This window comes from Psammomys obesus, unplaced genomic scaffold (assembly GCF_907164565.1).
Source record: "Psammomys obesus unplaced genomic scaffold, mPsaObe1.curated_primary_1811, whole genome shotgun sequence".
Taxonomy (NCBI): domain Eukaryota; kingdom Metazoa; phylum Chordata; class Mammalia; order Rodentia; family Muridae; genus Psammomys; species Psammomys obesus.
In genome coordinates this window covers 11,249,372-11,260,534 of record NW_026595981.1, presented here as the reverse complement: position 1 = coordinate 11,260,534, position 11,163 = coordinate 11,249,372, and the positions used below count along the sequence as shown (strand labels likewise).

The 11,163-nt window shown below is 37.1% G+C and overlaps 1 protein-coding gene across 2 annotated transcripts in view; it reads left to right on the top strand.

The window, feature by feature from the left end:
- Positions 1 to 11,163, top strand: part of Med13 (mediator complex subunit 13) — a 90,690-nt gene that overhangs the window by 480 nt on the left and 79,047 nt on the right. For both annotated transcript variants that reach the window (XM_055619581.1, XM_055619580.1), the window contains exon 2: positions 1,632 to 1,866. In XM_055619581.1, the coding sequence (XP_055475556.1) occupies positions 1,632 to 1,866 (235 nt within the window). The remainder of the gene's footprint in view (positions 1 to 1,631; positions 1,867 to 11,163) is intronic.

The window sequence follows — 11,163 nt, the reverse complement described above, 5'->3', positions numbered from 1 at the left end:
CCCCCCCCCCCCCCCCCCCCATCGTAGTCTTGTCCTTAACTTGGGCTTGTTATCTGGCCGGACAGTAGTTATTTTCTTCCGTGCTCGCGTTTAAACCATCGCCCCCCCTCCCCGCCCCTCTGCCTCGAACCCCCTCTTCACACTTTCGATGATTGCCCTCGCCTCTCTGCCTTTCTGCTTTTCCTTTCTGGGGCTTCTCTGAGACAGGACCCCCCACCCCAACACACACACACACACACACTAAAACTTATGCATTAAAATCCTCTTTATTTTATAAGTTAAAGTGACAGAGGGGTAGTTTCCTTATGGGTGACTTCAGATCTTTGTGTAAAAGCAGTGTATGCCAGTTCATATGTTTTCTTTTTAAACTTTGAAAACATTTTGCCATTTTGACAATTTCTAGCCATCTTGCTTTTATTAGACCATTATGGTTTGTGTGTGTGAGAGAGTGGAGGGGCTAATGGAGGAGACACTGTGGTTTCGCACTAAACGTTCTGTATTTGTTTGTTTTGCTTACGTTTTAAGAATGTTTTGAGCTGGTTGCTCCTTTTATTGAACTGAAAAGGCTGGGGACGCTGGATGTAGGGACGTTCCAGTAGAACATCCAAGTCGGATAACATCCAATAGTTAAGACTTTTGTCAAAAGTACCAACTGTTGCAAATATCTAGACCTGAATTAGGCAATAGCTGAGCTTCGTCAATGACTTTAAGTTGGAGTGACTTTTTCATTTTTTTTCCCTGTGCTGTGAGAAATATTAAGTCTACCATAGGTACGTGAATCAAGTGGGTGGAGCATAACTAGTTGGCAAGCGTAAACTGCCAGTCATGTATCAGCAGTTTCATTTTGTCACCTTGTGCCTTCTGTCATTGAGTTAGAATAAAGAATTACTGAATTTCCTTTGTTGAATTTCTTTGACGATGGTAAACGGGGACCTTTAACGAATGCCTGCCTTACAGAGGATGCTGGTTTTCTTGACAGCGTTCATTAATCAGCACCTCTTCACATGTAGTAAGATGTACAGCAGGTTTAACGTTTCTGTCTTTCCCAACTGGATCTATTTTTGGCACTTTGGTTTTTTGAAGATAGATTAGCACAAATCTGACAGATCTTTGGAAGTAGTTCTCTTCCTAAAGATGTGTGCTTGTAACAGGCTTCCCCCCCCCCACCTTGAGAAAATTTTTCAGATGTCTTCTCATTAGAGCCATGATTTCTTACGAACTTTGAAGGAGGGTCTTTAGTTTTCAATTCACCAACAAATGTGACTGATCAGTTAGGAAAGAATGTAGAACAGAGAGGGCAGATGGACTCAGTGTGCGATACTGAAGTGCGAGTTTAACATCATCGTTTCATCTAGTCAGCTCTGGATAGATTGTATTTACTATACAAGCTAATTAGTGACATCTTTGTTACGTTTTAACTGTTTTGTGTTCTTTTCCCTAAGTTCTTGCTGGTTGAAACATTGGAATAGTGTTTTTGTTTGTTTATTTTGGTAATGAGCTTTCAGTGTCTTAAGGGTACAGTGAAAATAGTGATGTTTTAATGAAATCAGGGACTTTATAATGTGTTTTTTTTTTTTTTTTACTTGGGTGAATGTATAATAATATAGAAAATCATTCTTTCTTTCCTTCAGGCCGACTTGACAGGAATTAAGTGGAAAAGATATGTATGGCAAGGCCCAACTTCTGCCCCTATTCTGTTTCCGGTGACAGAAGAAGACCCCATTTTGAGCAGTTTTAGTCGATGCCTTAAGGCAGATGTACTTGGTGTTTGGCGGCGAGACCAACGACCTGGGAGAAGAGAATTGTGGATATTTTGGTGGGGTAAAGATCCCAATTTTGCTGACCTTATCCACCATGACTTATCAGGTGAGAGCATTTTATCCTTGTTAAATGTACCCTTTCCCATAATGTCTTTGGTGTTACGGGTTATGGTGTTAGTGTAGATGTGCCAGCACACAGCTTTGTTAGTGGGAAGCTGTGAGGACAGTTTCAATGTTTGGTTTTACCGAAATTATCCATGTATCTATGGGAGAATTAAGCTTTGAATAACTTTCTTCTTCCACCACCCAGCTTTCTTTCCTAATTTCTCACGGGCAGTTTGTATCCAGGGAAAGCATTTTCATTAACCTAAGAAAAATGGAATCTGGAAGTATGGCATTTCTTACAGTTATGTAATACTTTTGAAGCCAAGTGTAACTCACCTTTGAGTCTCTTCTGCTCTGTTCTTTTTTGTCTGTGGGTGGTTCTAGTAATGTAACTTTACCTGGCATATTTTTCAGAAGTATATTTTTATTTTTGATATTATTATGATCATTAACCCAGGGAGGCATATTCTGTTTTTTTTTTTTTTTTTTTTGGCAGGGGTTGGGGAGCCAGGGGAAATAGCTTTTAGATGCTGCTTCATGAAAGATTATATTAATAGAGACAAGTGCCACTTTATTGAACTTTTATAGGACAAAGGTCATTAATCTGAAAGGGTGCACAAAAATAGTTTATTATGAGCAGCACATCAGTATTACCTCATTTTGTTCACTTTTAGAGGCAAATGTACTTTAGAAACAAAATATAGCCCTTCCTGAAATTATGTTTACTTTAAACTCAATGTCAGTGTATCTTTGGTTGACATACTTGGGGGAGCCAGGTTCTACTTTGATAAGATGTTTTTGGGGGGTGGGGAAGGTGTCTCTGTGTAGCCGAGGCTGTCCTGAACTGGCTTTGCCGACCAGGCTGGCCTCACATCGATCCGCCTGCCTCAGCCTCTGCCTCCTGAGTGCAGGGATCAAAGGTGTGTGCCACCACATCCGGCTTTGATAAGATTTTGACAGTTAAATTGAAGTAGTTTTTTCTTCTTCTTTTAAGGTCTTTAAATTTTTTTGTGTGTGAAGAGGTAGTGTGGGTGTTGGTATGTATGTGCCACAGTGTTGTGTAGAGGTCAGAGGACAACTTTTTGGGAGTCCTTTCTTTCCTTCTACCTTGTCAAGATAAGACTTTCTGATTGTTTCTGCTACTATAAAGTTTATTTCTGGCTCGTTTCTGGCTCTTTTCCTATCTCTGCTCCCCATCTTAGTGTAGGGTGCTGGAATTACATACAGTTGCTCCACATCTGGTTTTTTATGTATGTTCTGGAAATCTAACTCAGACTGGGTAGTGCTTTTGCCTCCTGAGCCTTCTCTCCTGTTCCTTAGGTCATTTAAAAAAAGCTCTTGTATGAAACTTAGTACTCTGTGGTTTCTGGTTTTGAAATGTAGGCTCTACTTTATTTTTCATGAAATATAATCCAGGTGTCATGTATAGGCTGGTTTTACACTTACTGTGTAGTTAGGGCTGGCCTTGAACTCCTATTCCTTCACTGGAATTACAGGTGTATACCATCAGACTAGGTTCCAGATAGTTCTATCTTGAACTAATAGTTTCTAATGTCAACATTTGTTTAAGATGTGTTTTTTTAGTTACTTTTTGTTTTAAATGAATCCTTTATTCAGTGTTTTGAGAGTGATGTAGTTTTATGATAGAGCATTCAGCTTTCCTAAAATGCTTACTCAAGAATCTAATCCTTAGTTCTAAGTATTAGCCTATATTTGTTATTTTGTTTTGAAACAGTGTTACATATAGTCCATTAGGGCTTTGAACTCCTAATCCTCCTACCTCTACTCTGCAGTGCTAGGATCCTAGGTGTATGTGTTACACCTGGCTTAATAGAGCTGTAGATAGTAAAGAGACAAGTGTATAAGTGCATTTATCAGAATACCCTTAGTGTCATTTAGCAAGATGATGCTTTCTACTTCTAGGGCTAAACACTAAGCATACCAGCTTCCTTTTTCTTTCACTGATTTAGGTGAGAGTTATTTTAAACATTGAAATGATTCATGAAGTCACCTCATTAAAATGTTTGTAGGTTTGTATATTTATTTATTTTCTTTTAAGCGCTGAGTATTGAATCCAGGGGCCATGTGTATGTATATGTTAGGCAAGTGCTCTGCGGTTGATCTGTACCCCTGGCTCATTGTTAAAATGTTGATAAATTGTTAAGACACTGTTAAATTGAAACTTTTAAACAAACACAATCTGTTAAAACTATAATGCTGCTCAGAGTGTTGGGCTAGTGTGAGTCAGGCCTGTCTTTGAACCCCAGCACCACAAAAATTACTAAGTGCTGTAAGTCTGCTCACAGGGTTTGGCCGTCTTGATAAACTTGGCACAGCATCGGAATACATTTCTTTTATTTGAGACTGAGTCTTGCTATGTTGCCTTGAATTCAAAGTAGTCCTCCCAGCTCAGCCTCAGTGCAGGTGCTACAGGTGGGCACAGCCTCCAACAGACCTTCCCAGGAAATACATTTTGTGGAATCAGAGACGAGTTTAAATACATAGTGTTTAGTTTTACCATGGTGAGACTAATGTTTTGAAGATTAAAAGCCTATTACAGTAGAATGTGAGCTGTTTTAATGTATGTTGTTAAAACAGTTTGTGTACCTATTTTTCCTGTGGAGCTCAGCTCTTCTCAAGCAAAGCTTGATTAGAATTTAAATTTTTCCTTTCAGCTTCTATTTTAGCATAATTTTAAAATGACAATACCTTGAATATGATGAAGGTAATTTTTAGATATCAAATTTTCATTGCTGTCAGATTCTGCTGAATGCTGTTGAATAACTAAACATTTCTATCGAAATGAGGTGCTCCAGGGTGTGAGCACAGTTGGGTAGTCTGTGAACATGTCTGCTGTTCAAAGCTAGCCCTGAACTCTAGGTTTACAGAGTCAGTGGTATTTATATAATGTTTTAGCTTCTTTTTAACCTGTCATTTACTCTAGGATGTTACTTAAATCAGATATATCTTAAAGAATAATAAGGTCTTTTCAGATGGACTATATTTATCTTGCCCTTTTTTTTTTGCTCCAGGGACCCCGTCTGCCTCCCTTTTGGGGTAATTAGTGTGCCTCTGTGCTCTAGCTAACCCCCTTTTCATTTCTTCCCATCTGTGGCACTCGGCTCCCTTCCTTTAAGCTCCCTTGAGAAGAGAGCAGCTGGACAGTAGGGTTGGCATCAGCTGCAGGAGGCAGTCCTGAGCTCCAAGTGGAGGTGTAGCGTTGAGGAAAGAGGACCAGGGAGGACCCAGGTGGTAACTCGGCAGCTAGTTAATTTGGCTTGAGCCTGCCTTCTCAGGCAGTGTCCTTCTGTCTGGCTCAGCACCTACTACTTCTTGTTACTGAGAGGCTTGTGTTGTGGTAACCCTGCCCTCCTTATTGGGGGTAGGAGTAGAAGAGAGGCATTCATTTTTGTAAAGGTTAGAAGTCTCTGTTTTCTGATGACTTAATAACAAAATCATACAGTAGCCTCTCGATCTGCTTTGCCTCATCTACAATGTTTTAAGAATAATTTTCTATATGAATATGCCTTTGGAAAAAAGTATAATTTGAATTCAACATTGACATTATATAATAAATCTCAATGACAAAAAAAAAAGAATAATATTTTGGGGGGTAGTTTTTTAGATTTCTGTAAAAATTGGCAGAATAGTATAGAGAGTGCCTGTGTATCTCTCCCTTAACTTTCTTTTTAATATTTACATCAGAATGATGGATTTTTTTAAGAGCCATAAACAATATTGTTATTATGGTACAATATTTATTCATTTTACTTGGATTTCTTTATTTTTAACTAGTTCTTTTGTTGTTTTTAGGATCCTGTGTAGGTTGCCAAATGTTATTTACTTGCCTTTTCATCTTTTGCTCTTCTAGGCTTTGACAGTTTCTTAGGGAACCTCCTGCTCCGTTTTGATGGTTTTGACAGTTGTACAGAGTCTAGAGGCCAGTCAGGTTTCATAGTGCTTGTAAACCTCACCCTTTTTTCTGTCTCACATCATTTAGTACATGTTTGGGTCTCCATCCTGATGTATAGAAATAAAACATAAACATTGTAAATTGTGTTCCACATTTTGAATTTTTGCTTATTTTGTAGAGTAGTACTCGATACTGTTTAGCAAAGTGATCTGAGAAGGTCTCATAATTTTTGGATAAGGATTTGTGCCTACTGGCGTTAGCTAAGTATAACATTCCAGAAAGACATTTGTTAAAAAAAAAAAAAATCCCTTGAATTTCAAAGCCAAATATAAGTTTTTGTTCTATTTCTAGGAGAGTGGGCAGTGAGTCCATAGTGGGTTTTTTTTTTTGGTAGAAAAGAACTTCCTGGTTGCAGGTTTCAGCGTTGTTAGTAGTTGTGTGACAGTGAATGGCAGAGATGTAAAGTTGGTGGTGGGAAAATCTCAGTTTATGGCTCCTGTCAAGTCTACCGTGGCTGTGATTGACTGGCTGTTTTACATGTACTGTTATTCTGCCGTCTAAAAAGCAAGATTGTTTATATCTCATTTGGTGTGTCTTTGATGAACTTTTTTTTTTTTTTAATGAACTTTTCTGTCAGTTTTTATTCTGTATGCTAAGGTTTGGAATTTTATTGCTGCCATTGGTTTTTACTCTTAAAAACGAAACTGCTCCTTCTCCCAAGATTGTTGTCTTAAAAAAAATGTAAGGTAGATTTATGATAAGACTTTGGATTCCTTGAAGTAAAAAGTATACTTAATTAAGGCTAAAAATAATTCTTTTTTTTTTTTTTTTTTGTATGTTTTGAGGTCTTTACTGGAGTTTATTTAGCAGCATATCCAGAAAATTTCATTTTATTAGAATTTTATCATAATGCATACTGCTTAAGTGGGTCATTATTCCAGATTTAATTTTGGATGCTTTTATCAGAGGGCATTAATTACAGTGGACTTTAACCTTAAGGGGCAGCTGTTAGCAGAACTGATAGACACATAAACAGAAGCTAAGCGATGCTGAAGAAAGTCTTTGTTTTAAAGTTTATAAACTGTGTCCCATTTCTTTGGCTAGTCTAGTGCTGACTGTGTGTATGCTGTGTAGTATCCTTTTTTGATCAAGAAAGTGTTATTGTCAGATAATAACAATCACCGTATTAACCTCTTTTAAATAAATTTCCAAGTTTTGCCTGAAGTGAATGATGCTATAGCTTAAGGCAGTTAGTAATATTTGTTGATTTAATGAGTTATGAATGGGAAATAATTATTAAGAGAAACAGTGATCTAGACATGTTGATTTTTTTTTAAGAAATCTTTACTATTTTTTAACATGCTAATTTTTGAGTCATTTCTTATTCATTGGCATATGTTGCATTTTAACTGTTTAGCAAAATTATAGGAAAAAGATGCCTATTTTAAAAAAATCGGCTGATCACCATGGAGATGTTTAAAGATGTCACTTTTGAGGAAAATATTGAGTATTGGTTATATCAGTTTTTTTTCTTTTGCTGCTGATTTTTTTCTAATTCATAATTATTTTGATGACCTATGACACATCTTTTGGCACTACTATAATCTGTGTTCTCAGGAAAACATATGGTAATCAGAGTTATCATTTGAACTTTTGTGTTGCATTCTACAAGTAATTTGAAAAATTTTTCGAGTAACACCAATGGTTAAGAGTTGTAATACCAGTAGTAATGGAAAAGAACTAAAAACAGAATAGAAACTTTGTTTTCTCTGGGGATTAAAGATACCAGGGGAGGAAAACATTTATTTAAATGCGTTAAGCAGACCTTTTTCCATTAGCCTCTGGTTAAGTTCTAAAGTGCCTGCTGAAATGTGCATGGATTCCCTCCTCCTCTTTCCTTGTTATGGTGCTGGTGTGGAGACTCAGGAGCTTTTGATTAGTGTAAGATAAGATCCATAATACTTGTCTTAGGTGGCTGGTTCTGCCACTCACTTCTCACATCTGTGAGTACAGTGTGTAAAAACTGCTTCCCGCTTTTACATCATCAGATATTGGAAACTTGGTTCAATATACTTTTTGTTTCAACACCTCCCAAAACAAAGCCCAAATTCTTTAGATGTTTCATTGGGTATTTTATTAGCAGTTACTATTTCTTTAGCAGTGAAAAATGAAATAGTTACTTGGTCACTTAACATGTAGGTGGGGTGTATTTCAGGGATTTGTTGCTTTAGGTCCTGTTTGTACTAATGAGAACTGTGACACTTGGGACAGGGGACAGCTCCTGAGAGCACTGAGTCCATGCTTGGTTTATCTAGGTAAAGGTTACAGCAATGAGAGAAGGCCTTGAAAGTTAGCACTACTTTTCTTTTTTTTACTATCTGTGTGAGTAGGGCATACGTGCCACCGCAGAACGTGGAACTCCGAAGGCAGCTTCGGGGTTGTTTCTTCCCAGCTTTATATGCGTTCTGAGGCTCAGACTCAGGTCATCAAGCTTGCCACAAGCACTTTTATCCACAACTATCTTGCCGCCCTTGATTACTTCTAAACCACATTTGGTATTCTTAGCTTAGGTTTAGCTGAAATAGATTTAAAAAACAAAACCGTAGATTTTAGAACATGTAAAAATTGATAAAGAATTGTAACTTTTACTATTCTAAAATGTTTTGTTTTTAAACTTACAAAGCAGTGTTAAACAGTCCTTTTAAAAAATTTAGATTACATTTTTTATTTTGTATGTTACTGTATATGTCCTTGGCCATACAAGTGCCATGGCACACATGTGGAGGTCAAGGGACAGCTGTGGAGTCCGCTCTTGCCTTCTACCAGATGGGTCCTGGGATTCAAATCCAGGTTGTTGGGCCTGGTGGCAAGCACCTTTACTTTGGCTCAGAATAGGCTTTTAGTAAATTGGAACCTAATGCTTAACTTTCTTGTTTTAAACTGTAGGAAGGTAAATTACACTTAAGTTTTAAATGAATAATTTATTTGAAGTTTGTAATAACTTGTAGCTTAGAAATGTGTAGAAGTAATTGAATCTTATGTCTTTAAAACAGCAATAGTTAAGGAATATATATTGATCACTTACATAATGCAAATGTTAGAACCCTTGTGGTGTTTAGAAGGTAGGGAATTTTGGAGGTGGTAGGTAATAATGAATACTGAACAGGTGAAGAATTGGGAGCAGTTCCTGGCACATTTCTTTTGGAATCAGGAACACATGTATTTCTATTACTATTGTCATGTAATTTGAGATACAAGTTTTAATGAAGCTATTTGACTTTGAAATCAAGTCCTTATTAATAAGGCTAAAAGGTGGATTCTTTTTTCCTCCTGGTAGCTCACACATATGCTTGTAATCTAGACCTTTAATAAGTGAAGTCACTACGTGCCAACTCCTTTTCTCTAGGAGAATATCCTTTTTTTTTTTTTTTTTTTTTTTAAAGATTTATTTATTTAGCATACAATGTTCTGTCTGCATGTCAGAAGAGGGCACCAGCTCTTATGATAGATGGTTGTGAGCCACCATGTGGTTACTGGGAATTGAACTCAGGACCTCTGGAAGAACAGCCAGTACTCTTAACCTCTGAGCCATCTCTCCAGCCCCAAGAATATCTTTTTAATAATGAGACCCGTAAGCATTTTAGCTTTAAATGTAAGTAGATAAAAATCTGTAACATCACTGAATGTGACATTTTCTAATTTAAAACTACTTTTTTCTAGCACCCAAGTATTGCCATTTTTCCTTTGTGTTTCTGTAGAGGAACCATGTTAGTTGTTTTGAAAGACTTGACAATGATTTAGGAAAGAGCACTTGAAAGAACAACATAAAATCAGCATTAACCTTTGTAGTGGCAGTTTCCAGTGTAGTTAAAGTCCACTATCATTATGGTTTTAAGTTAATGTTTACTTTGCCTATTTGTTGTAACATATTCTGAATATAAACTGTGTGTCACTCTTAACACATCTGTGTTTTTATTAAAAAGCTCATATTAATGCTATTTTTCTAGGTTCAGCATGTACATTTGCGAAGTGAGAAGTATTTGTTTCTTTTTTTGTTTTGTTTTATTTGAAAATTGAATGGGAGCCAGACATGGTGGTACGGACCTGTAACACTTGAGAGGCTGAGACAGAAAGATCACGAGTTCAAGGCTAGCCTTAGGGAAAACTCCTGTCTTGAGGGGGAAAAAATAGAGATGATGATGCATAAGTAGAAAATGTTTATAGCTGGGTGTGGCAGCTCATATATACAGTCCTCGTACTCAGTACTGGGAGACTGAGACAAGAGGATTGCTGAGAGTTCAAGGCCAGCCTGCTCTGTGTAGTTAGCTCGAGGACAGCTGGGCTAAAAAAAAAAAAAAAACGAAAGACAAAGGAAAGGTTATATAAAGATACAGTATGTTAGAAGACCCTTAATTTGGACTAACAGCTTAACGTAGAACATAGGCTGCTGAGGTGGTGTCTATCATTATTTTTACTGTTCTTGAATGTTTTATCATAGATACAAGAGGGAATTTTGTTCTCTGTGTTGTGTCCAGACTTACCAATGATAGATTTTGATGCTCCACTCCCCGAAAGTTAACTTGGAGTGACTAATAGATTTAGTGGGAAATTTGGGGCTATGTAATTAATGAGGAGCAATACTTCTTCTGACTGATCTGCCATTTACAATATAAATCTTCACATTTTCCTCTGATGCTGAATGATCATGTGAGTCATTGAGATGAGCTCTAGTCTGATAGTTAACACATTTCCTCGTTAGACTTGGAGGCAGCAGCTTCCTTGATATCATCACTCAGTTTTGTAGTTGAGTCATAGATTAGAGCGCTGATGTTCATGAAATGTTTTGAGTTTAATTGTTAACTGGCTAGGCTTTTTTTTTTTCCTCCTCTCTTCAGGTTAAATGATTAGAGGAATTAGGACAAAGTAATAAGTGAGCCAGTTTAGAAATAGCCATCATATGGTGTGTTTAATGTTTTCCAGGTTATACAAGCAAAAAAACTTTTTAATACAGAAAAAAAAGTCATTATGTTTATTATACCATTGGGATATTTTATATTGTGGAAAATAATTTTTAGGCAGTTTTGTAGAGCTCTTAGGCATTTTAATCTTGAATATCTTAATCTTTAATCTAGCATATCTTTGGAACTTGATACTTCGGTGTTTAAAGATGTATTAAAGAACACCAAGCGTAATTGACACACGTTTGTTATCGCTGTCCTCAGGAGGTAGAGAACAGGGTTACTGAAGTATCGGGCCAGTATCGGGCTAACTACTGTGTTCCAGCCCATCTAGGCTAAATAGACTCAAAACCAAAAATTAAACAAACAGGAAAACCAACCACACACACACACACACACACACACACACACACACACACACACACAC